The sequence below is a fragment of the Dendronephthya gigantea genome, unplaced genomic scaffold (genome assembly GCF_004324835.1).
Source record: "Dendronephthya gigantea isolate DGI-Jeju-01 unplaced genomic scaffold, DenGig_1.0 000156F, whole genome shotgun sequence".
Classification (NCBI taxonomy): domain Eukaryota; kingdom Metazoa; phylum Cnidaria; class Anthozoa; order Malacalcyonacea; family Nephtheidae; genus Dendronephthya; species Dendronephthya gigantea.
This window is the reverse complement of record NW_021163166.1, coordinates 255,262-283,165: the sequence shown is the minus strand read 5'-3', so window position 1 is coordinate 283,165 and position 27,904 is coordinate 255,262. Positions and strand designations below refer to the sequence as shown.

The following is a 27,904-nucleotide window of genomic DNA, read 5'->3' as shown; positions in this document are numbered from 1 at the left end:
ATTTTACCAACAGTCGTAAACAGCAGATTGATTTGTTATCCCCTAGAAGTTGTGTAGCTACGAATTGTATGGCTATTCCAACAATTATATCACCCTTTCGAAATGATCATAGAAAACACAAGAAATTTAGTCGCATAAACTGCAGAGTTAATATTCAAACACGCAGAACAAACAAACAAACACTGCAGACAAGAGAAAACAAGTATTACGTCCAAGTACTGGAAAGGACACTACTACAGGGTGCATCAAAAAAAGTGTCCCAAATGTAAAATTTTCATTTTTTAGGATATTTTGCAGAATTTGGCCAATTTTTGTGTTCCTATAGAGATAGTTAAGACTTATCTGGTATACCTAGGCCAAGTTTGGTTTTTCAAAAACAAAATTATGTTACCGGGGGGGTGGTTCCTTTCCACTGATGTTGAGAGGGCTTGCGCGCGAAAATGTGAAGCTGAAATTGAGATATTATTTAGATGTCTAAAAGTAGAAAAGCTTTTTAATAAACTGTCAAAGTTTCAGAAAAAATAATGCATATACTGGGAGCAACGCGCGACCCGCTGATAAATATTTCATTGCGCGCAGTAGATTAAGTGCATCGTTGATTTTAGCGTGACCGATCTCTTTCAAGGGTGCATGGGCAAATGAATAAATTAAAGCGAGAAACTGAACAGAAAGACGAAGCGATTTAATAACAAGATTTTTATTCGTGATTTTAATCCTCAACATTTCGACTATTTCTTTCTAAGCAAACTGCACCTCGTCTGAGCATGGTAAATGCCGAACGGCGAACCATTTGTCTCTCCTGCCTCAAATTCTCCATTTCGTTCGAAATTTTTTTTTGCAAATCGCTTACGCTACCAACGGCAAATGTAGGCGAATGGACAAACAAATGGTTCGCTGTTCAGTGTTTACTATTCTCAGACGAGCCGCATTTTGCTTAGAATGAAATGGTGGACATGCTGAGGATTAACATCACGAATAAATCGCTTTGTTTTTGTGTTCAGTTTCTCGCTTTAATTTATTCATTTGCCCAGCCTGGCATGAGATCGGTCACGCTAAAATCAACGATGCTTTTAATCCACTGCGCGCAATGAAATATTTGTCACCTTTAGGGGTCGCGCGTTGCTCCCAGTATGCATTATTTTTTCTGAAACTTTGACAGTTTATTAAAAAGCTTTCCTACTTTTAGACATCTAAATGATATCTTAATTTCAGCGTTACATTTTTGCGCGCAAGCCCTCCAAGCATCAGTGGAAAGGAACCACCCCCCCGGTAACATAATTTTGTTAATGAAAAACCAAACTTGACCTAGGTATACCAGATAAGTTTTAACTATCTCTAGGAACACAAAAATTTGCCAAGTTATGCAAAATATCATGAAAAACGAAAATTTTACATTTGGGACACTTTTTTGATACACCCTGTATAGCCCATCTTAACGTACGCTCCTTAAAAAACAGAGAACTCAATGGTTCAGGTTAAACAGCTAATTTTTGATAACCAATATAACATCTTTGCCGTGTCAGAAAGTTGGCTGAACTCTAATGTATCAAATGCTGAGGTTCATATAGAAGGCTATAATCTTATTAGACATGATCGCTTTAAACAAGTACGATCGTACTACTGTATAGTGGACCAGGAACTGCGTAACCGAGTTTAATTTCTGAAGTGCGTTGTATTTATAACAATAGAGAGGACAATGTATTTCTAATAGTTTCCGTTTACTTATATATTGGCTGAATATTAATGGTATGTATATATTATTTGCTGCAAATATATCAACAATTGCCTGTAACTTGCTTCAAGGGTCAAAAGTAAAAATTCGAACTCCGTCAAACGATGCGGAATATTGCTTAGAATAATTGTGCCAAGGTTCATTCCAATCAAACAAGTAATGCTAGAGCCTTAGGGTTTTTTTAAAGAGTGTCGCCCCCTAACAACAACAAGAACAAGAACAAGAACAAGAACAAGAACAAGAACAAGAACAAGAACAAGAACAAGAACAAGAACAAGAACAAGAACAAGAACAACAACAACAACAACAACAACAACAACAACAAGATTAGCAGCGGTTAGGGACCAGTTTCTGGTCCAAAAAGCTGGCGGGGGCGTTTGTGCTTATGTTCATACTATAGTCTCAAGGTACACGCTATTAGGCAATTGACTGCAACATCTGAAACTGGATTTCAACAACTTTGGTTTAAAGTTCAAAACAGGAAATTAAAGTCTTTATTAATATGGGTAGCATATAAGCCACCCAGCTGTCCATCAACATGCTTAGAGCAGTATTTTATGCCCACATATACCAGGGCGCTATGTTATAATAAAGACATCGTGGTTTGTGGTGATTTGAATTGTAATATTATGAATGAAAATAGCCCTGAAGCACAAGCACTCAACACGCTCTGCTTAACAATGAATCTAACTCAGTTAATTACTGAACCGACAAGGGTAACTGCATTATTCCAATCTATAATTGATGTGATCTTGGTTTCTAATCCCAGTATTGTAAACAGGAGCGGGGTGGTGAAGTCAACTATCAGCGATCATTACATTATTACAGCACAACTTAGGCCTGTATTCAAAAAGCTCACTCACACTCACACCTGAGTCAGACTGTAGTGAGGTTGACTCAAGTATGGTTGAAATGTGAGTGAGGGTGGAGTATGAGTGCAACGTTACACTGTGTGAGTGTGCGCTCATCCATTGGAAAATCGTGTCGATTTGTATTCATAAAGCGCACTCGAGTATGACTTATCCAAGTAGAACTGTACAATGACAATTAGGATAATACAGCTATTTCAATTAAGGTTGACAATTGTACAATTGAGGGTAAATGACGTATGGGAACATCAATTTCGCAGTTCTAACTGAAGGTTTATACATCGGTACAGCAACGAGGAAATAAAATATAATGTTTATATAATCCCACGAGGCCTCTGATTTGTTAATTAAACCTATTCAATCTAACTATAGCTCGTGTTGTACATGTGACGAATGTCTGTGACCTCCGTAATTTAAATAGCTGACTATTGGTGTATTAGCACACACAATTTAGTGAGAACCAGGCAGTACAAGATGTCGCAACCTAGGCAGTTTTACTCAGAATTAGAAAAGACTCTGTTAATAGAACTAGTTGGAAAACACAAAGATGTTATCGAAAATAAGAAGAACGATTATAAGACAATTAGACAAAAAACCCTCGCGTGGGAAGAGTTAGCACAAGAATTTAATACCCAATCTGGTGTTACGAAAAGAGATTCGAAGCAGTTAATGAAATGCTGGGAAAATGTGAAGGCCCGTGCCAAGAAGAATCTTGCGAAGGAGAAGAGACGTGCAAAATTGACGGGTGGTGGTCCATCGTGTGTGCAACAAGAAGACGAGGATGCGGCCGTAGCCGCAATTATTCCCAATCAAATAGACAGCCTTAGCAACTCGTTTGACGACGATAATTACGTCGCAGGTAATTGAAGTGCACAATAAATTATGCTTGTAATATGTGATCGGTGTTTTAAAATAAGCCGTCGAAATGTATTTATACGTTACAGACAACACAGATAACGAAAGTGATAATTCACAGGCGTCGAGTACAAATGCGCAGAACCAACAGCAAAAATCATCTATCATCGTTGAGGCGGCTCTGAAGGACTCAGGCACAACAAAGCCAAGAATATCAGCAGCGCAAGAAAAATGTTTGAAAATGCAGACATCACAGCATGAAGCTGAAATGGACCTCTTAGAACTCCAAAAAGCCAATCTGTTGATGCAACACAAAAGAAAAATGGAGGTGTTAGACGCCGAACTTGAATATTGGACGTCTGTGACAAAGGCAATGAAGACAACAGACGAACAACAACGGAGACCAAATACAAGATCAAAAAAATGAAACAAGAAAGATATTTATGATATCTCTTCCATATGCCGAACATTCTTTCTACTGTATTTCGTGTTCGTATATGTGCAACATTGTTTCGGCGTTCTGGTTGAGTTTGCGGGTCAGCAAGAGGTGTCAGGAGATATTGGCGGCACGGATAACCGCTGTCACCCAGCAACATGCCGTCTATGTCACCTCGTTCAAACTGAGCACAAAGACGACATGCAGTTGTCAAAAATTCTTGCATCATGCACACTACCTGGCCATCGGGCAACAATGTTCTGAATTCCTAAATTAGGTCCACAGACAGCTTGCACATTTATCGAAAAGTACCCTTTTCGATTCCTAAAATGTTCCGCGTTCACTCCCCCAGGACTTGGTATTTTAACGTGCGTACAATCAATAGCTCCCACAACGCCTGGAAATTCAGAAATTCTCCAAAAATCTAATTTGACAACATTCAGCATATCGACAGGAGGAAAACAAATGTATTGATTCTTTAAACCGGCAATTGCAACCGATACACGTTTGATGATTCTACTTGCTGATGGCTGCGAAATGCCACACAGGTCGCCGCAAGCTACTTGGAACGTTCCCGTAGCATAAAATCGAAGAGTCAACAAAAGTTGTATATCGGCTGGAATAGGTCTTCCTCTCTCATTAGGTGCAAATAACTTGTCTCTGATTAGGTCAAGGAGTGCACGAAATCCATACTTTGTTAACCTGAATCGGGACCGAAATTGATCATTATCATAGTTGTCATACTCAAAATGATATAATTTGCTCCTATTTAAGTCGTTTCGTGGGATATTGTTCACTAATTCTAACCTTCGTAGCCATCGATCCGCCATATTGTTATACGTTTGTTCGCTGGAGTGTGTCTGAAGGGAGGTATACCCTTCACTAACACTCCACTCAAAAATAGTACTTCCCTTAAGGGTGAGCATTGTCTTTGAATGCTTGGAGTGTGAGTGTAGTCTTCTACCGGACAAGTGTGAGTTGACACCTGATAAGTGCTCACTCGTCCTTACTAAGGTTGAGTAGCAACTCATTGAGTGTGAGTGTGAGTGAGCTTTTTGAATACAGGCCTTAGTCTCAAAGTTCCAAAAACAAACCCAACCATTAGCAGAGTGCGAAGCTATAGAGATTATAATGTTACGGAGTTTGCGAAAGATATTGCTGCAGTCCCGTGGGATACTGTAGAGATATTTGATGATGTGTCGGACAGGGTTGATACATTTAATGACCTATTCCTTAGTGTATTGGATAAACATGCTCCCATAAGGTCCGTTAAGATGAAAACGAAACCTTTGCCTTTTTTACGTAAGAAATAAAATCATTAGAATTTAGAATTTAGAATTTATTCATCTTCGCCAATTAATGAATATACTGACATTTATATAAATACATATACTAGATATAGTTATGGAAAACACACACGCATACATCTAAACAGAATTGGCTAGGTGCACGCTACAGCTTTAGCCAATTACAGCGGCCCTATATATAATGATAAACACACAAACTAAAAACCAAATTAAACGGATGCAATACATCAAATTAAATAATTAATAATTAAATAAATAATTAAATAATTAAATAATTAAATAATTAAAGAGAAGGACTTATTGCACAGGATAGGTCGCCAAACCTCGCAACCCAGGGACTGGCTTGTTTTCAAAGATATTAAGAACAAAGTTAAACAAGAATTACGAGTTGCAGAACAACAATATGTTTAGGAACAAATCTTATTAAATCAGAACGCACCACGTTGTATTTGGAAAATTATTCGCAGATGTATTCCTACTAAAACAAACGGTAAACCATGCTATACAAAACCTATTAAGAATTTAATAACCATTTTATATCGGTAGGAGTCTAGGAGAGACAACAGCTAAGTCTGCACAGAAACTGGCAGATGACTATGTTTTAATAATGGAATCCATAGAATACACTCAACCCGAGTGCACAATTGATTCTTTATTACCCCAGTTTTCGCTTAACCCAGTATCTTGCACCAAAATCGAACAAGTGATTAAGAATATGCCATCTAATAAAACACCGGGTTGTGATAAGATTTTCTAGTATATCCTATTAACACAGATCCCTTCCCCCTTTGTGGTTGTCAATTGCAAGGAAATTTCCTTGCATATTTGAAGCCCTGGTTATCATGTGAAATGATAACTGATTTTCTTCGAGGTTCTGGTTTATGATTTGCTAGTTTTCATTCTCAGATCACCCGGAGAACGATACATAAATTACCAATTAAAATAACCAAATTATTCGCCTTTTATATTATCATAGACTGGGATAGGTTTATCTAGGTTGTATACCCTTTACAGTCTTTACGTACCGACGTCACATTTACGTACCGACGTCCGCCACCTGGCGACGACGTAACTTCTCTTAATAACACGATCGAATATGAGCAAAGATTGAAAACACATAAGAAGCGGTTTTGTTATGCATTTTACTGTGAAAAATTGTGATAAAAATGGACTTGGAATCATCTCAGGATACAATGATAAAACATTTATTTAAAGTTTAAAGAGACGACGTTTCAACGCTAACACACGCTATTATCAAGCCAATAGGAGTAACTAAGAAAATAAAAGTTATACAGGGTGTCCCAAAAAAACCAAAAACTATTGAAATCACCCATAACAATGCAATTGTTAGAGTTTGAATGCTTAAACACTCTGTTGGGACCCACAGGTGTATGAATGTTTACCATACTTATTTTTATGCATGCATATGATGCAGTAAAATTTGCTTGTTCGCAAAAATGATATTTATTAACAGTATTTACAATTTACAAATATGGATAACATTATTTAAATGTGCATCTCAAGACCATGACCTTCGAAATGTCCCTTTTCTCTAGCAACACAAAGCATTTAGCATTTTATAAGTTGCATTAAATCCCCACGGGCTGAAATTCGTGCACACGGCATTCAAATTTTAACAATGAGTGATTTCAATAGTTTTCGTTTTTTTTGGGACACCCTGTATAATATGCTAGTTAAAACAAATAGATCATTAACATTCATGCATGATTAAACATTGTTAATTCAATGGTCTGAAACTCATAGGCCGTATTCTGTGGCTGATTATCGTTCAGTTTCGTTGCCCCCCTTCGGGCACTACTTGAAAACACGATAGAAAATTAGGATAAATTATAGAAAGTCTAAATTCACTTGTTTTCACCTCCACAAACCTGCAGTTTTTGAGCATTTCATATTCGAAAAATCAGTAAATTTACATGTTTCGCAATACATCATCATCATCATCTTGTCCTCTTCCCTATAAGGGAAATTGGGCCTTTGTTTCGCAATACACCGACGCCATTTTGATTCAGGAAATGTCTTGGATACTTGGTGTAATATACGACATATATAGCAGATTCAGCAGTTTTATACCGGTATTTAAATGAAGTTTCCAGCATTTTTGCTATGCAAGCAGCTTTAACAAGGAAGCTTTGAGTGGCGTTTCACGAGGTTTTTCGCAAATTTTCTTAGTTTTTCAAAACTAAATTAGTCAGAGAAGACTTAGACAACAATTAAACGGAAAAGCATTCGACAATTTGCAATTTTTTATAGCATTCTGCTCTTGGAATTTACAACTAAATTAGAACAACTTTATTTACACGCATCAAAATCATCAACGAGCGTTTTGTTTCTAGTCAAGTTCTATAAAATAGTTACTACACAATACTTTTCAGCATAACCTTTGTTTTATATTAACTACAAGTATAATACATACGTTTTCTCAACAAAACTATTTACAAAATCTCAGTTTCTTGAAAAAGTTGATTACCAAACGCCTTTATCTTATCATCAATCCACTAAAAAGATAATTAGAGTACATCTATTTAATACGTGATTTGCAACGTACAACTACTGTACATGTTAAAATATTAAACACGCATACCAAAGTTGATATCAGCCTGATGTTTTAATACCATGTTGCTGAGCCGTACACGAAAACCAGGAAAAACCCGTCTGGAAAAATCTGGAACGTGTTCTCCCTCCCATGCTGCAGCAACGCTTTTGGAGGTTAAAAGCTAGCACTTCTCTTTCTTCTTGTAATTGAATTTTGGTAACTCTTCCATTGTGATGATCTTTCTTTCTTTGACCTGAAAAGAAGACACAAACTTGGCAGACAACAAGGCCTGGAATTTTACAAATAATGAAAGAACGCATTATCCTACAGCCTTACTAATCCTATACACTGATGCTACTCCTCTCCTTTATAATAAACTAACTTGCTAGTTAAAACTATGTAATACAGAAACAACATACTGCATATCTTAAATCAATGTCAACCAAATATCAATATATGTACATTTAACAATAAAAACTTCGATATTTCTTGCGAGATTACGTGACCCTTGCCTGCTATCCCATGCCCTAAATTGTTGGAGAATTACGAGCACCTTAAAAGTTTAGGACACAAATAAAATGTTCAACTTAACTCTTTCAATTGGACAGCTAATGCCACAACTCATCATCTTCGCCATCTCCGAAATCCAGATCCAGTTCATCATCGTCATCAGATTGAGCCAGGCCATAACTGCTATCATCGTCATTACCATCTTCAACAACTGCATTCTGGCAATCACCACACGAACATAGGTCGGTGCACATTAAGTCAGCCTTTTTGCAGGAACAACGCATGGTCGAGCACCCAGTCTTGCATTTACACTCAACACACTCAATTAAAGATCGCGGAGCGGGTGGGCGTGTCATCCAAGTTATCTCCAGCTCTTTATCGTCAAGCGTCCAGCCATTGCCAGCAGGTGATGGAAGATCGACTTCTGCCCTTAAACACTGATACCATGATGCTGCTTGAAAATTTGCTCTATATATATGTTGGACAAGGCTATCGCAAGTTGGAGGCAAGACGTCATCGGAACATTTTCCTGCCTTAAAAAAGGCATATCTAGAGTCATCCACACTTGTTGAGGCTTTGTCTCCATACAATAAACAAGTAAATTTGTTCAGCTCATTGACAAGATCTTCTGAAGGAGGGAAGTTTCTTCCAAGCATTGAAAAGCACTCAACAAACTCAGGCAATTCAGCCAATGTTTTCCACGCAGTTTTTTCCCCTTTCCGTGAAAAGAGCTCGTACAGTCACAACCTAAGCGTTAAGCGGGAAAAAAAATATATTTTCTAATGAAAGCCTGGTAAACAAAGAGCAACATCCACGCCCAAGAATTTCGAGATAATTGCTACAGATACGCAACGACGTCTATCTCCCGTGCCAGTCAAAAAGAAAATCTCTTTCTGTATCTGTTGTTGCATGGCAATCGCAAGTATAAGAACATCTGTGTCAGAGCTGTTGATAATAACTTTATCGTACGTTGCTGCTGCGTGGTTAGCATGTAGAATTAAACGAGTGTCTGCTTCTTCGTGGTTGCTATGAAGCGAAGCCACCTCATTACTGGTAACACGATCGTTCGGGGAATCACCGGGATTTAAAACATAGCATCTTTCTTCAGCAGTTACGTACATAGTTGAAATGGAGCACCACCGAGAGGAGTTACATGACCTCCAGTGTTCACATAAGAAAGATATGAGGGATTCCTTGTTTTCACCGCAACTTAAAAACTTTTCCCACTGTTTTGGAACACTCTGATCTTTTCAAAAGATGTGAACTTTCTGGACTCCTTTTTCAGCTCTTCGTTGTCTCTCAGCATTCTTTATACTCAACAGAGGATACCTGTCTGCAACGAAATCTAATCGTTTGGAATTATACTTTCGTGCTAGCATTATGAGGTTGTTTAAAAGAGCATCTGCAAATTCGCCAAATGTTTTCCATTTTCCTTTCATCGCCTGAATAACTGCCATAGCATCTACAATCAGTGCATTGTTGTTAAATGCACAAACATTGACTTCTGGATTTCCAGATTCATTTTCCAATACTTCAGCAAGTTTAGACTAGGCAGTTTTCACAAGTCTTCCAGTTGCCGTAGACAACGAAAGAGGATATGTACCAAGGCTGTACGAGAGCAATTCATTTAGATCGACATGCCGACTCTTAGCAATGACCAATAATCGAGCAAACAAGTTTCTGTTTAACATGATGTTCACCTTCTTTCCTTCTTTGTTGTTCAAATATACGGATTTTGTTGAGGAAAATGTCTGAAGTTTGTTCTTTTTCAACTTCGTAAAGATGTCAGGGTCTTCGCTCAACAAATTCGTTTTCGTAAATTCCAAAAACTGTTGCTCCCCAATGTTCTCTGCGTTCAGAAGAGTATCCGCAACATCATTTCCAACCATTACACCACTTGCCAAAACTTATTAGCTCCTGTTGCTCTGTTTCAAATGGGTTTATAATACTCGAAATTGTACTCATCACATCATTGACAGATTTCTCATGGCGCTTGCACTTTGTATGATCAAGATCTTTGCGATTTCTGAATATAAAATTTAAAAAAGTTGAATGCATATGATACATAATGATGAACAGCAGAATGCACAACGGCCCAATTTATAAAATTACCTTGGTATACAACTATTTCCAGCCATATCTTTGCACTTGTTTGTTATTGAAGCTCTTTCTGATTGCGAGAGTAGCCATCTATGAACAGTTGAACGATTCATTGAAAACCCAATCAAACCACCTTTCGTTTTAGAATCCCTGTTTGTAGTCTGCTCTATTGTCTGGTCACATGCAACTGCAGAGAAACCGTGTCTGCTTTGACGCTGAACAGCAAAGTTCTTAGAGATTTCTTCATGAATTCCTACACAGTGAAAAATATATAGGAGATTTCTTTGGTTACAGTATAATATTATCCAAATAATATTATTTACTGGTGAGCTCTTTGCACGTGGTATGTTGTAAGTAGAATAATCTTCCTCTCTGTTCGAACAATCCTGCTTCAACATGAATAAAACTATATACTGTACCTGGGTGCGTACTTTCCAATGCGGTCATCTCTAGCATATATGCCGAGCCATATTTGGAATAATTGACTCTATCACAAATAAAAAACCATGGAAGCATAGCTCTGAAAGCTGCTAAGTGGAGATCCCAATTTACTTCTCTTGTTGCTCTAATAAACATCAGTAGTACACCTGTATGTGTAAAAAAATACTCTATTTTATTACGAAGAACGAACTGCAACAATATTAATGGAACATTGTATAATACAATTACCTGCCATCTTGATATACATGCTCCAAAATGAAAATGTTCTAGATTTACTACACATATCGTTAATGAACCACTCACATGCTTGTAATATTTGCAGCATCTTTGGATTTTCAATGCCATCAGTAAGGAACTTGTCGTGTGGAAATGAATTTGCCATACTCTCAATGAATGAAGAAATATCGTCCTGCATGGTCTTTTTCCGTCATGGAATCCAGAAAAGCTTGAAACCTTAGACGTTGAAGTGCTTCATACATAATCTTGTGACATGACACAGCCCGGTTGTAATGCTTGCCAGAGAGAATACCTTTGATTGATCCTTCACTCACAATACCAGATTCAATAAATGCATCCTGCAAGTAGAACAAAAATAAACTTAAGACTATACTGTATATAGAAATAGAATGAAAAGTGAAACTTTTACTAGTTTTCTATTTTTGCCTCTTCTAAGTTCTCATCATTTTAAATGCACCTAATATGTTTAATATGATCATTTGGCCTTGTACAGCACCTAACACAAGAATCTATTATCATCAGTTAATGGCAATTGAGAAATTATGCTATTCATTTATTCAAAGTGAGGTTGGGATTGGTATTTTGCTCCTTAAGAACAAATACACTGGACATGAGGTTGATGCATGATACAAAACTAATGCAAAAAAATGAGTCCTTACCTTTAAGCCTCCATCTTCAAAGATCTTTGACATGGCAGAAAGGTAACACATGATGGTGTGAAACTCACTAAGGCTAACAACAAACCGATTTAAGAATGTCTCTTCTTTCCAGCGAACATGTTGTACTTTAGCATAAACAGCTTCATCGAAAACTAACACAGCATATCTCAGCTCTAATTTATCTGCAATCTCAGTACTCCGTGTGAGGATTGTGTTGATGGTTGAATATTCTGTTGGGGATCCATCAATGACTGGTAAATATCCAACTCTGGATACATCAGGTGTTTCATTACTACAAAGCATGGTGTTAAATCCAGTCCATCCTGGCAATACTTCCTCATCTGAAGAACATATATACTTTACTAAAATATATGCTAAGTCCAGTTTATAAGCATTAATCGCGGGATCTTCTTTGAACAAAAGTTCTAGATATTCAGGATCCAGTTCAACAGTTTGAAATTCTGGTGTCATCTTTACTCCTATACTGTAAGGCACAATGTCAGTTGAAGGCATTTTTACTGTGCGTTGTGTCTTTTTAATAGCAGTTGATGGGTGTTCTGATGAATTCAATGGTGTTTGAACTGAGACTCTTTGTGTAATGATACCATTGGTTACATGAGTCTGCTTTTCAATCTCCTCTCCAAAATCTATGTTGTCGTAAACCAAGTTGACATACTCGGTTGCAACAAATTCCCTTTGAAGAATGTTTGATGTGTTAATTGTTGTTTGAGCAATTGCAGAGTCATAGGCCATGGTTGATGATAGTGATACACAATGTCCAAAACCATTTAAAATATTAATAAGCCAGAACAGCCAAATATTTGCCGAACAGCTATTGCCAATGCTAGGGATTTTGGTGTCTGTACTTTCCCTTTATTAGCAACATACACTAAGTCTTGGCATAGAGAAAAAACCTTTGCTGTTGTTTTCTCTTCGAATTCAATGTAATCAGTATCCTCTGGGTCATCTGAAAACCCTAGCAGCCATGTCATAAAATTAAACAAGCAAGGTTTTGCCACTTTTCGAACATTTTCAGCAGTAATATCCGATGCAAGTGGTGGCCAGTTTTCATACCAAGTGGATGCTTAGTCTTGCAACTCACTCTTTAATGTCATGCCTACTGTATACAATTCTTTCAGTGTTGCTCTCCTATCATGCATATTTGCATATCCTTCACCATCAATTTCAAAAGAATCTGACTCTTGTGAGCTCTGAGATGTTTCTTCATTATTGCCCATGAAACTTTCTGCTACACTTGCTTGACTAAGACATTCTGCATAAACAATCTCACTCTTAGATCGAACCTTTGGTCTATGAAATACAAGTTGTGGAAACCTTTTACGCAAGCGCTTCTTCAGTCGGAAGGATCTATAACTCGAGGCATCCTCTTTTTCAACGCGTCGCACAGTCTTGATGAACTCTTTCGTCAGTTTCTTCATGTAGAATATATTATCTTGTCTAATAATTCTTGCATTCACAAACTCCATACAGAAAACATCAAAGGACTTCTCATATTTGCATTCATGTTTTTCTGTTTCTTTCTCATTTGACTGTCAGAAATGATGTATACTTTTCATAGCAACGTTTATGGTATTTCACTTCCAAAGCTACCATGTCCTTATTAGCAATTTGTATTAAAACACTTTCATCATTTTTCCTTGTTGCAGCTTCCTTGAATTTCCCCCCATCAACCGTTTCTGCTGATACCAATTTGTCCAACTTGATTTTTTTCGATTTTTAAATATAGACATGTAACGAGCTATTCTTAAAAATTATATAATCGTCGAAACATGAACGCATGACAATTTATGATCTACAACAAATTTTATTAAAAAGATAAATACAAAACTTTAGAGAGTAAGAAAAACCCCTTTTAAACAGACTTACCGATTCAGTGAAGTAAGACTTTTCTCTCTTGCAAATAATACAAATGTGCAGCAACACGTGCGGATTCCTTGATCTTACTGCCGAACTCGTTGAGGCGGAACCCAGATTAGACCGCAGCATCTTTTTCGAAGGTTGAACTTCTTCTGGTTCTGTTTCGTCAATTTCACCAACAGAAGATGAGAGTTCAACTGCTTTACGTTCTTTTTTTTCATCCTGACACCGCACTTGAGCTCGTTTGATGTGAACATTATTTGTCAATGCCGAATAACAAGCTCTGTGATACGAGAAATTTGCATATTCGATACCGTCAGTTTTAACATTTTTCACGTTTTCGCTGACAAGATCCAAACTTCTCCGTGCAACATCACGATGTTCTCCATCTAGCGTTAGCCAAATACTACAACAATCCAAAAATTTTTGAAAAGACACATCACTAAAAGTCGTTAGTGGGCCTTTTTTCCGTCAAAATGAATTAAACATGAGTCGGAAGACGCCATGTTTACAAATAAAACTGCTGAATCTGCTATATATGTCGTATATTACACCAAGTATCCAAGACACTTCCTGAATCAAAATGGCTTCGATGTATTGCGAGACATGCAAACTCACTGATTTTTCGAAGATGAAATGCTGGAAAACTGCAGGTTTGTGGAGGTGAAAACAAGTGAATTTGGACTTTCTATAATTTGTCCTAATTTTCTATCGTGTTTTCAAGTAGTGCCTGAAGGGGGGCAACGAAAATCGTTTTCTAAGTGACTTTTCGGCCACAGAATACGGCCTATCAGGTCAAGGAACAAATAGTTTTGCTCTATAATTGAATCACTCTGCGTATTCAACGTAGGGGTAAGTTTCTTGATGAACAGCATCTCATTAACCAAGCAGTCAAACTTGCTCTTACACTTTCGCAGCACACGAATTTGGTCTTCACTTAATGCACTGGAATAGCAGTGCTTCATCAAAAACACTGAACACCAAAGCTTCAACAAGATTTAAAGCCGGGAGAAACAAAGCCACCTGTTGTCAACAAGCAATGCGTTGTTTATCTTTTTCAATGTGGTCGGTGCGATGCAGACTATGTCGGGTGTACAACTCGGCACCTTCTTCAAGGCGTTGCTGAGCATAAGTATTCTGCAATTGGTAAACATCTGGCTGACAGTCATGGTAATAAGACTTTGTTAAATGAAGACCAATTTCGTGTGTTGCGAAAGTGTAAGAGCAAGTTTGACTGCTTGGTTAATGAGATGCTTTTCATCAAGAAACTTACCCTTACGTTCAATAGGCAGAGTGTTCAATTAGATCAATTGTTAGAGTTTGAATGCTTAAGCACTCTGTAGGGACCCACAGGTGTATGAATGTTTACTATACTCATTTTTATGCATGCATATGATGCAGTAAAATTTGCTTGTTCGCAAATATGATATTTACTAACAATATTTACAAATTACAAATATGGATAACATTATTTAAATATATATCTCAAGGACCATGACCTTCGACATGTCCCATTTTTTTAGCAACACAAAGCATTTGGCATTTTATTAGTTGCATTAAATCCCCACGAGCTGAAATTCGTGAACACGGCATTCAAATTTTAACAATGACTGATTTCAATAGTTTTCGTTTATTTGGGACACCCTGTAGAACGTTTATTTTCTTAGTGACTTGGTAATGGCGTGTGTTAGCGTCAAAACATCATCTTTTTAAACTTTCAATAAATATTTTATCTTGTATCTTGAGATGATTCCAAGTACATTTTTATCACAATTGTTCCTAGTAAAATAGATTGAGAATTACATCGGTAAAACATTTTAGGGCTACTTACATTTTTCCCCATACATTTTAACACCGTATTGCCGCTCGTATTATTTTTAAAGTCAATTCTATCCAGCCACCGCATCAACAATGTTTTGTTCTTAATTTCGCCAACCTCCAATAATTCTCTAGTTCGGTTGTCGCTTGAGAAGGAAGCGAAACCAAGATGAGTGCCTTGTTCTTCCACGCGCAGCTTTTCACTCTCTATATGGTTGAAAAATGTAAAGAAGATGCAAACATAAACTTATAAGAGCTCATATACCTTGGCAAATTCCTAATCTTGCTTGTGTTATACCTAAACAATACAAATAGGGAACACCACCCTAGTTTCTATCCGATATGCAACTCCTTTTCATGACGATGTGGATTAACAAAATTCTCCCCGAGCAATTTTGCTAATTTGCAATGTGCTGTTGTACGGACTCGAGGGTCTACCATTTTCCAGACGTTATGTTTACGCAAGGTTATCTTAGCAAGAAAGCTTAAAGTATCATATTTCATCTGATGTATTTTTGTTTTTGCAATTCATAACTATCCCCGTCCGGATTGAACTTAATCCCAAACTTACATGCGACCGCATCCTTAAAAATTGCGAAGGACAGCCACACGTTTGGCTGAAAATCAACTAAAATACATCGTCTGAATGATTTTTACCGGTAAAATCGATTTCCGGGGCATCTGGTTTCCTAGGATACACATATCAAAACATACAGCCCGAAAGACGCCCGAAAGACGCCCGAAGGAGATTTCCGCCCGACCGAGTGTTTGCGCAAATTCCCACATTTAAGGAAAAATATGTACTTCTCGCGTATGATATTTAGTACAAAAATAGAGCAGGGTCGGCACTAGATCATAGACAACATATGCACATATCTGAAACTGCTATATATATTGGTCAGCGGTTGCCTTAATTTGATTTCATAATAAAATAGCGCGCGAAAATTGAAAAATTCAAAATTGGTTCGAAGGAAAGCAAAATATTATACCCTGCAAAAGATATCGATAAATCATTCTGTGACATAGTTGGTGGATCATTCTGTGACTTAGTTGGTGAAAATTTCCTTCAAGTTTCAACCATTCATCTAATGTCCCACTGGAACCTTAATTGAAATAGCTGAATATAAAAAACAGTATATAAACCTGTATATAAACAGTACATTTGAGTGCATTGTTAATACCATAAAGTTGCATATTCTTCTGATTACAAGGCCAGAGCTAAACCCGTTGGTGGGAAATGCAGCCTGCTTTAGAATTTACTCAATCTATAAACGCCAGACGATTCTACTTATCAGTGGTAGAGTACTGCTGGTTAATTAATGGGTTAAATAAGTTTTTAAGCATTCTTTCATAGGTTGATATATCATATATGGAGGGTATATAATATATATATATATATATATATATATATATATATATATATATATATATATATATATATATATATATTATATATAATATATATATATATATATATATTATATTGCCCCCCCCCTAGTAATATCACCCTTCCAGGGGGGGGGGGGGGACATAAAATTCTTAGGAAATTGGCCCCCTTTCAGCAAACTTCACCTTCCCTTTGCGATTTTTGTTGAGAAATGGAAAAGAAATGGATTTTGTTGAAAAGTAAAGGTTGCTTGAGAAATCTATCTCTGTGATTGACTTGGGCAATTCATTTTGTAATACTCATTATTAAATTGTGAGTCAGTCATTACAGTCAAATTGTATCGTCCTGAGTTGTATGAATTGAAAGCGTTTACAAAGTATTTTAATTTTTAAGTATAATAAGACCACATTTATATTAAGTATTGAGCAAGTGCAACATCGCTGACCGTAATATATAGCAGTTTCAGATATGTGTATATGTTGTCTATGATCTAGTGCCGACCATAGAGCAGGATTTTATAAACAAAATGGTTGGCGAACCGTCGCTTTTGGCTGAAAAGAAACGAAGATACAACACTACAAAGATAAGACATTGCATCATACTTTCCAAAATGCATCTTTATGATTTGAATCATGTCCCAAGTATTCGTTTTGCCCAAGTTTTTAAATTTTGAATTCACCCGTCCTCGGGGACGGATATTACAGGGCGGATGACATAATGTAATCGTACTTCCGAATATGTAGATCTCATTATTGCTGCAAAATCCATTTTGAAAAACCTGGTAACAGAGACTAAACCTATGGCCGGACACAAAGAAGTATTGAAAAACCGCAATTTTCTGCAAAATTTTGCAACACCAATGACACACAAACCTGATGAAAACCGAAATTAATTGTGCTATGAGCAATCGCAATATACTTGAATACTCAGATTTCTTTTTACAACAGAAAGACCATGATTGTATATTGGCTGAAAATGTACAACAATTGACCCAAATTCCTGTTGTACCACTTGAGTGGAGAAAGTTTTTTCTATTAAACTGGTGAAGCAGGGAATGGAAAGTCTCAAAATCGTGTTTCGAATTATTGAATGGGCAATGGACCACTTACATAATAGACCAACTTCAGATCTAGGTGACAAGCAGGAAATATATCACAACAGCTAAAAAGAACATACCAAAATTAGTAAAATTGCCAAGTTTGGTTGCAAAATGTAAAGTAGTACGGAAGATATAGCCATGCGAAGTTGCCAATTTTGTATACTTTTTTACTACGGCTGGAAGCGTGTAACTAATTTAGTTACACGCGTCCGGCCGTAATACAAAAGTATACAAAATTCGCTAACTTCGCATGGCTATATCTGGGGCACTTTACAATATTTCACAGCGAAACTTGGCAATTTTACTAAGTTTTGTATGCTCTTTTAGGAAATTCCCTTTTTGTCACCTGAATCAAAAGTTGGTCTATTATGCAAGTGGTCCATTGAAACGATCTGAATATGTTCGCGTTACAAACCCTTACTGCATCAGATATAAAAATGCATTTGATGATGATATAACCTGTGAGGGAATACACTCAACCTTTTGATATCTAGTTCAAACTGATAGTTAGCCAATGATTAATTGGTGTTTATCCTCATAAGGCTTCATATTTGTTGATGGCGTCTCAACGTTATCTCATTTTGCATATCTCACCATGTCTTAGACACAATATCGCAATTAGCTATTCGGCCGATTATTGTCATGTGCAGGAAGGGAAAGTACTTCTCGAAACTACAATTCAAAGTCGCCGTTGCAACACAAGGGAGATTTTCATGTTGAGCTAATCCCTCTTCATTTGCCATTACGTGGGGAATCCTTGTTAGTTTCTTTTCCTCCGCTTTGTAAATATGCTTAAATTCAGCGGGTAATCTTGCCTGATCTGAGGTTAATGAATGAATGGAATACGTTGTGCGCGTCAGGACGGCTGGCACGCGCAGAACGAAGAGCTCCTTTCCTATGCAATAGTTTAGGCTTCGTTCGCAGGTTGTTAAACGTCGCGACGGCGACGTGTGCTGCTCTTCGAGAAACACGCCTCTTCGAGCTACAGCACGACGCCCCAGTCGAGTCGAGACCCACTTGACCTTTAAATAACCAACACTCAGGCAGATATGCTCCCGGTATAACCGAGAGCGCCATTTGCGTTCAAAGATTCGATGATTCACTCAATTCTAAAATTAACACTTCCGTAGCTATTGCAGCTCGCTGCGTTCTTCATCGATGCACGAGCCAAGAGATCCACCGTTAAAAGTTATATACCTAAAAGAGTATAAAAACACAGAGTGAAAATTCGACGTGTTGTGTTCAAAAAAGTAGAATAGGAAATTATGCAACTTTTTCGAACATGCTCGAGAGACCTCGATTTTTTGCTTTACCTGAATAAAACTGCATGTATGAACTCCAGCTATCCTGAGGAAAATTTCGGAGGGAACCAGCTACTAGATGGTACGATGAAGCAAAACATCGCTTAACGCAACGCCTTTTCACTCGAAGGCGGAAAGAAAGGTGGCATACGATCGGACGCAGCTGACTTCCCCACCACGACAAGGCGACGTTCGTTTCGCTCTCGTACTAATTCACGGAGCAAAGGCCTCTCATAATTTATAGGCAACTTCGAAGCAAAACATCGATTAACGCAACGCCTTTTCACCCGAAGGCGTACGAATGCCAGAATACGATCAGATGCAGCCGACTTCTTCCCCACGATTGGCGTTGTTCGTTTCGCACATGCACTCATTCACGGAGCACATGCCCCTCATTCATATATAACCAACTTCGAAGCAAAGCTTCGATAAACGCAACGCTTTCTCGCCCAAAAGGGGCAGGAAAAGCAATATACGACCAGTATACAACCAGGATTTAAGGCTAAATTGTCACATTCTTGGGAGTCGAACCCAAGCCCCAGTGGGGAAGCCGTAAATGTGTGGACGCATTAGAATGTTACAGGACAACACAAGACAACCCAAAAAAAAACGCAACGAACCTTTTATCTGAAACGAGAGCTTAAAAAAATAGTATTTACAATTGGCATGGGAAAAATTTAGGCATAGGGTCTAAGGAAGGGGTTGGCCTCAGTGCAGGGCAGGGGCTGGGCCTAGAATCACACTAAAATCGGTCATCTTTGTTCTGAAAGGGAAAGAATAACTTTAGTAGCCCTAGAGAAAAAATTTACACAATTAGTACATGCTGACCGGAAACGGGGTAGAGTGCATTCCTATTCAGAGGGAAATATATAAACAAATAAATACACCTACCTTCCTCCAGCCAGATGGCACTTGAATGCAACCTGATGAATGCATTCGGCCAGAATGGCAGAATGCGGCCTGATGAATGCAACACTTCTTCGCCTGAAGGCGGCAGGAAAGCTAAGCATACAATTATACGCAGCTGACTTCCCAACCACAACAAGCAACGTTCGTTTCGCACTTGTACTAATTCACGGAGTACATGCTCCTCAGTTATAGCCCAACCTCGAACACAAACTTCGATAAAAACAACGCTTTTTCACCCGAAAGTGGAAAGAAATGCAGCATACGATCGGACGCAACCGACTTCCCCACCACGACGAGCGATGTTCGTTTCGCCCTCGTACTAATTCACAGAGCACATACACCCCTCTTATATAGCCAACTTTGAAGCAAAACTTCGATTAACGCAACGCCTTTTTACCCGAAGGTGGAAAGAAAGCCAGCCATACGATTGGACGCATTTGACTTCCTCACCACAACGAGCAATGTTGATTTCGCACTCGCACTCATTCACAGAGCACATGCCCCTCATATATAGTAAAAATGTTAACCGGAGAACCGTTCGCCGCAACATCCTCCTGGAAGGTCGATGTTGACAATGTTTCACAAACCGGACTCCATCTTCCCAAACATCCTCCTTGGTCATGACCCGTGCAAGCTAACTTCAGCGACATCGCCATTTCGCTCGAATCGACCACAGCGAAATCACAACCTTTTTTCGAACATGTTCGAGAGACCTCGACTTTTTTCCCAACTACTGCGGGTCCAAACCGGGACTTTTTTGGACATGTTCGGAAGAATTCGATTTTCACCCGTCTTAGTGCTGGTCGAAATCGAGACTTTTTCGAACTTGTTCGAAAGACCTCGAGTTTTTCCCTTCTTGGTCGGGGTCGAAATCGCTACTTACCCGAACATGTTAGAGAAGATCTCGAGTTGTTCCCCTTTTCTGCCGTTCATGTTAGAGAGACTACGACTTGTTGGCCTCTTCTGCCGAACATGTTCCATCGACCTCGAGATGTTGGCCTCTTCTGCGGACATGTTCAAGAGACCAGGACTTGTTCTGCTCTTAGGTCGACTTCGCCGAGGATGTTCGAGTTTTGGAAAAAAAAACAAATCGCAGAAAAAGGGTTTAATCTCAGCAGATCATAGCAACAAGGCTACTTTCTACTGCTTACATTACCCCTGTTCTTTATTCAAGTCGTCTGCAAATGATTTAGCTCTAGAAAATTTAGATTTTGATCGTTGTAGTGGTTGGGAGCATGGTCCGCTCCGTGGGCACGTTGTGACGCAGAAGGCGCGAAAGATCGCGTCTGTTATTCGTGTTCGCTGAAGTCATCCAGAGAAAAGGAATCGTTGCGTTCTAGCACGAATTCTGATTTAGAGGTGTTCAATCATAATCCAACAGATAGTAGCTTCGCACCATTGTCTTTTCAGGCAAATTGCATGAAAATCTCATGTCAATATTAACTAACACATTTCGTTAACTCGGCGTTCAGTTTATTCCGCAACACCAGCTCTGCATACTAAAAATGGCCCACTAAGAGCTTGCATTCGAGCGTCCGGCTTTAATCGAGCGAGTGGGACTTCTTACCATTTTAAAGTTTGAGAATAGGTTAAGGTCCTTCTACCCTAAGACCTTTTAATCATCCGCTTTACCTGATAAAACTGCATGTATGAACTCCATCTTTCCTGATAGAAACTTCGGAGGGAACCAGCTACTAGATGGTACGATGAAGCAAAACATCGATTAACGCAACGCCTTTTTACCCGAAGGTGGAAAGAAAGCCAGCTATACGATTGGACGCATTTGACTTCCTCACCACAACGAGCAATGTTGATTTCGCACTCGCACTCATTCACAGAGCACATGCCCCTCATATATAGTAGAAATATTAACCGGAGAACCGTTCGCCGCAACATCCTCCTGGAAGGTCGATGTTGACAATGTTTCACAAACCGTACTCCATCTTCCCAAACATCCTCCTTGGTCATGACCCGTGCAAGCTAACTTCAGCGACATCGCCATTTCGCTCGAATCGACCACAGCGAAATCACAACCTTTTTTCGAACATGTTCGAGAGACCTCGACTTTTTTCCCAACTACTGCGGGTCCAAACCGGGACTTTTTTGGACATGTTCGGGAGAATTCGATTTTCACCCGTCTTAGTGCTGGTCGAAATCGAGACTTTTTCGAACTTGTTCGAAAGACCTCGAGTTTTTCCCTTCTTGGTCGGGGTCGAAATCGCTACTTACCCGAACATGTTAGAGAAGATCTCGAGTTGTTCCCCTTTTCTGCCGTTCATGTTAGAGAGACTACGACTTGTTGGCCTCTTCTGCCGAACATGTTCGATCGACCTCGAGATGTTGGCCTCTTCTGCGGACATGTTCAAGAGACCAGGACTTGTTCTGCTCTTAGGTCGACTTCGCCGAGGATGTTCGAGTTTTGGAAAAAAAAACAAATCGCAGAAAAAGGTTTAATCTCAGCAGATCATAGCAACAAGGCTACTTTCTACTGCTTACATTACCCCTGTTCTTTATTCAAGTCGTCTGCAAATGATTTAGCTCTGGAAAATTTAGATTTTGATCGTTGTAGTGCTTGGGAGCATGGTCCGCTCCGTGGGCACGTTGTGACGCAGAGGCGCGAAAGATCGCGTCTGTTATTCGTGTTCGCTTAAGTCGTCCAGAGAAAAGGAATCGTTGCGTTCTAGCACGAATTCTGATTTAGAGGTGTTCAATCATAATCCAACAGATAGTAGCTTCGCACCATTGTCTTTTCAGGCAAATTGCATGAAAATCTCATGTCAATATCAACTAACACATTTCGTTAACTCGGCGTTCAGTTTATTCCGCAACACCAGTGCTGCATACTAAAAATGGCCCACTAAGAGCTTGCATTCGAGCGTCCGGCTTCAATCGAGCGAGTGGGACTTACCAAAGTTTAATAGGTTAAGGTCCTTCTACTAAGTCCATCCGCTTTACCTGATAAAACTGCATGTATGAACTCCATCTTTCCTGAAAACTTCGGAGGGAACCAGCTACTAGATGGTACGATGAAGCAAAACATCGATTAACGCAACGCCTTTTTACCCGAAGGTGGAAAGAAAGCCAGCCATACGATTGGACGCATTTGACTTCCTCACCACAACGAGCAATGTTGATTTCGCACTCGCACTCATTCACAGAGCACATGCCCCTCATATAATAAAAATATTAACCGGAGAACCGTTCGCCGCAACATCCTCCTGGAAGGTCGATGTTGACAATGTTTCACAAACCGGACTCCATCTTCCCAAACATCCTCCTTGGTCATGACCCGTGCAAGCTAACTTCAGCGACATCGCCATTTCGCTCGAATCGACCACAGCGAAATCACAACCTTTTTTCGAACATGTTCGAGAGACCTCGACTTTTTTCCCAACTACTGCGGGTCCAAACCGGGACTTTTTTGGACATGTTCGGGAGAATTCGATTTTCACCCGTCTTAGTGCTGGTCGAAATCGAGACTTTTTCGAACTTGTTCGAAAGACCTCGAGTTTTTCCCTTCTTGGTCGGGGTCGAAATCGCTACTTACCCGAACATGTTAGAGAAGATCTCGAGTTGTTCCCCTTTTCTGCCGTTCATGTTAGAGAGACTACGACTTGTTGGCCTCTTCTGCCGAACATGTTCGATCGACCTCGAGATGTTGGCCTCTTCTGCGGACATGTTCAAGAGACCAGGACTTGTTCTGCTCTTAGGTCGACTTCGCCGAGGATGTTCGAGTTTTGGAAAAAAAAACAAATCGCAGAAAAAGGGTTTAATCTCAGCAGATCATAGCAACAAGGCTACTTTCTACTGCTTACATTACCCCTGTTCTTTATTCAAGTCGTCTGCAAATGATTTAGCTCTGGAAAATTTAGATTTTGATCGTTGTAGTGCTTGGGAGCATGGTCCGCTCCGTGGGCACGTTGTGACGCAGAGGCGCGAAAGATCGCGTCTGTTATTCGTGTTCGCTTAAGTCGTCCAGAGAAAAGGAATCGTTGCGTTCTAGCACGAATTCTGATTTAGAGGTGTTCAATCATAATCCAACAGATAGTAGCTTCGCACCATTGTCTTTTCAGGCAAATTGCATGAAAATCTCATGTCAATATCAACTAACACATTTCGTTAACTCGGCGTTCAGTTTATTCCGCAACACCAGTTCTGCATACTAAAAATGGCCCACTAAGAGCTTGCATTCGAGCGTCCGGCTTCAATCGAGCGAGTGGGACTTCTTACCATTTTAAAGTTTGAGAATAGGTTAAGGTCCTTCTACCCTAAGACCTCTTAATCATCCGCTTTACCTGATAAAACTGCATGTATGAACTCCATCTTTCCTGATGGAAACTTCGGAGGGAACCAGCTACTAGATGGTACGATGAAACAAAACATCGATTAACGCAACGCCTTTTTACCCGAAGGTGGAAAGAAAGCCAGCCATACGATTGGACGCATTTGACTTCCTCACCACAACGAGCAATGTTGATTTCGCACTCGCACTCATTCACAGAGCACATGCCCCTCATATATAGTAAAAATATTAACCGGAGAACCGTTCGCCGCAACATCCTCCTGGAAGGTCGATGTTGACAATGTTTCACAAACCGGACTCCATCTTCCCAAACATCCTCCTTGGTCATGACCCGTGCAAGCTAACTTCAGCGACATCGCCATTTCGCTCGAATCGACCACAGCGAAATCACAACCTTTTTTCGAACATGTTCGAGAGACCTCGACTTTTTTCCCAACTACTGCGGGTCCAAACCGGGACTTTTTTAGACATGTTCGGGAGAATTCGATTTTCACCCGTCTTAGTGTTGGTCGAAATCGAGACTTTTTCGAACTTGTTCGAAAGACCTCGAGTTTTTCCCTTCTTGGTCGGGGTCGAAATCGCTACTTACCCGAACATGTTAGAGAAGATCTCGAGTTGTTCCCCTTTTCTGCCGTTCATGTTAGAGAGACTACGACTTGTTGGCCTCTTCTGCCGAACATGTTCGATCGACCTCGAGATGTTGGCCTCTTCTGCGGACATGTTCAAGAGACCAGGACTTGTTCTGCTCTTAGGTCGACTTCGCCGAGGATGTTCGAGTTTTGGAAAAAAAAACAAATCGCAGAAAAAGGTTTAATCTCAGCAGATCATAGCAACAAGGCTACTTTCTACTGCTTACATTACCCTGTTCTTTATTCAAGTCGTCTGCAAATGATTTAGCTCTGGAAAATTTAGATTTTGATCGTTGTAGTGCTTGGGAGCATGGTCCGCTCCGTGGGCACGTTGTGACGCAGGAGGCGCGAAAGATCGCGTCTGTTATTCGTGTTCGCTTAAGTCGTCCAGAGAAAAGGAATCGTTGCGTTCTAGCACGAATTCTGATTTAGAGGTGTTCAATCATAATCCAACAGATAGTAGCTTCGCACCATTGTCTTTTCAGGCAAATTGCATGAAAATCTCATGTCAATATCAACTAACACATTTCGTTAACTCGGCGTTCAGTTTATTCCGCAACACCAGTTCTGCATACTAAAAATGGCCCACTAAGAGCTTGCATTCGAGCGTCCGGCTTCAATCGAGCGAGTGGGACTTCTTACCATTTTAAAGTTTGAGAATAGGTTAAGGTCCTTCTACCCTAAGACCTCTTAATCATCCGCTTTACCTGATAAAACTGCATGTATGAACTCCATCTTTCCTGATGGAAACTTCGGAGGGAACCAGCTACTAGATGGTACGATGAAGCAAAACATCGATTAACGCAACGCCTTTTTACCCGAAGGTGGAAAGAAAGCCAGCCATACGATTGGACGCATTTGACTTCCTCACCACAACGAGCAATGTTGATTTCGCACTCGCACTCATTCACAGAGCACATGCCCCTCATATATAGTAAAAATATTAACCGGAGAACCGTTCGCCGCAACATCCTCCTGGAAGGTCGATGTTGACAATGTTTCACAAACCGGACTCCATCTTCCCAAACATCCTCCTTGGTCATGACCCGTGCAAGCTAACTTCAGCGACATCGCCATTTCGCTCGAATCGACCACAGCGAAATCACAACCTTTTTTCGAACATGTTCGAGAGACCTCGACTTTTTTCCCAACTACTGCGGGTCCAAACCGGGACTTTTTTGGACATGTTCGGGAGAATTCGATTTTCACCCGTCTTAGTGCTGGTCGAAATCGAGAGTTTTTCGAACTTGTTCGAAAGACCTCGAGTTTTTCCCTGCTTGGTCGGGGTCGAAATCGCTACTTACCCGAACATGTTAGAGAAGATCTCGAGTTGTTCCCCTTTTTATCCGTTCATGTTAGAGAGACTACGACTTGTTGGCCTCTTCTGCCGAAAATGTTCGATCGACCTCGAGATGTTGGCCTCTTCTGCGGACATGTTCAAGAGACCAGGACTTGTTCTGCTCTTAGGTCGACTTCGCTGAGGATGTTCGAGTTTTGGAAAAAAAAACAAATCGCAGAAAAAGGGTTTAATCTCAGCAGATCATAGCAACAAGGCTACTTTCTACTGCTTACATTACCCTGTTCTTTATTCAAGTCGTCTGCAAATGATTTAGCTCTGGAAAATTTAGATTTTGATCGTTGTAGTGCTTGGGAGCATGGTCCGCTCCGTGGGCACGTTGTGACGCAGGAGGCACGAAAGATCGCGTCTGTTATTCGTGTTCGCTTAAGTCGTCCAGAGAAAAGGAATCGTTGCGTTCTAGCACGAATTCTGATTTAGAGGTGTTCAATCATAATCCAACAGATAGTAGCTTCGCACCATTGTCTTTTCAGGCAAATTGCATGAAAATCTCATGTCAATATCAACTAACACATTTCGTTAACTCGGCGTTCAGTTTATTCCGCAACACCAGTTCTGCATACTAAAAATGGCCCACTAAGAGCTTGCATTCGAGCGTCCGGCTTCAATCGAGCGAGTGGGACTTCTTACCATTTTAAAGTTTGAGAATAGGTTAAGGTCCTTCTACCCTAAGACCTCTTAATCATCCGCTTTACCTGATAAAACTGCATGTATGAACTCCATCTTTCCTGATGGAAACTTCGGAGGGAACCAGCTACTAGATGGTACGATGAAGTAAAACATCGATTAACGCAACGCCTTTTTACCCGAAGGTGGAAAGAAAGCCAGCCATACGATTGGACGCATTTGACTTCCTCACCACAACGAGCAATGTTGATTTCGCACTCGCACTCATTCACAGAGCACATGCCCCTCATATATAGTAAAAATATTAACCGGAGAACCGTTCGCCGCAACATCCTCCTGGAAGGTCGATGTTGACAATGTTTCACAAACCGGACTCCATCTTCCCAAACATCCTCCTTGGTCATGACCCGTGCAAGCTAACTTCAGCGACATCGCCATTTCGCTCGAATCGACCACAGCGAAATCACAACCTTTTTTCGAACATGTTCGAGAGACCTCGACTTTTTTCCCAACTACTGCGGGTCCAAACCGGGACTTTTTTGGACATGTTCGGGAGAATTCGATTTTCACCCGTCTTAGTGCTGGTCGAAATCGAGACTTTTTCGAACTTGTTCGAAAGACCTCGAGTTTTTCCCTGCTTGGTCGGGGTCGAAATCGCTACTTACCCTACTTACCTCAAAGGCAAACAAACGTTTATTCCACCTCCGGGAATGCCGCCGAGCAAACCTACGGACGGAAGTAGGTTTAACTTGTTACTTCACGAAAATTAGGCCGGTTTTGGAATATGCAGCCCCAATTTGGAGTGGTTTACCACAATATTTAATAGATGAGGTGGAGAACATTCAAACTCGAAGTCTAAAAATACTTGCTCTGCCGTCTGATTCATTTCAGTCTCT

General features: G+C 39.8%; 2 protein-coding genes and 1 non-coding gene across 4 annotated transcripts; 1 reads left to right on the top strand and 2 right to left on the bottom strand.

Annotated features, from left to right (window-relative positions):
- The first annotated feature begins 3,075 nt into the window (after window positions 1–3,075).
- Window positions 3,076–3,883, top strand: LOC114537311 (myb/SANT-like DNA-binding domain-containing protein 3). Its single transcript, XM_028558452.1, has 2 exons — window positions 3,076–3,460; window positions 3,546–3,883. The coding sequence occupies exons 1-2, from the start codon at window positions 3,076–3,078 to the stop codon at window positions 3,881–3,883; spliced, it is 723 nt and encodes a 240-aa protein (XP_028414253.1).
- A 3,755-nt stretch (window positions 3,884–7,638) lies between these two features.
- LOC114537302 lies at window positions 7,639–15,826 on the bottom strand. Of its 2 annotated transcripts, XM_028558444.1 has the most exons (9): window positions 15,695–15,826; window positions 15,410–15,603; window positions 13,588–13,984; window positions 11,701–13,397; window positions 11,033–11,379; window positions 10,783–10,950; window positions 10,376–10,616; window positions 7,802–10,289; window positions 7,639–7,715 (listed from the first exon to the last, which is right to left on the bottom strand). In XM_028558444.1, exons 4-5 carry the CDS (start codon window positions 12,451–12,453, stop codon window positions 11,191–11,193), a joined length of 942 nt encoding a protein of 313 aa, XP_028414245.1. In that variant the 5' UTR covers window positions 12,454–13,397; window positions 13,588–13,984; window positions 15,410–15,603; window positions 15,695–15,826; the 3' UTR covers window positions 7,639–7,715; window positions 7,802–10,289; window positions 10,376–10,616; window positions 10,783–10,950; window positions 11,033–11,190. The 2 variants fall into 2 exon arrangements, with proteins under 2 accessions (XP_028414245.1, XP_028414246.1); XM_028558445.1 differs by lacking the exons at window positions 13,588–13,984; window positions 15,410–15,603; window positions 15,695–15,826 and having other exon boundaries at window positions 11,108–11,379; window positions 11,701–13,413.
- Window positions 15,827–18,915: 3,089 nt separating this feature from the next.
- On the bottom strand, window positions 18,916–19,073 carry LOC114537317. Its single transcript, XR_003688584.1, has one exon. It is a non-coding gene; the product is annotated as a 5.8S ribosomal RNA (ribosomal RNA).
- Window positions 19,074–27,904: the final 8,831 nt, after the last annotated feature.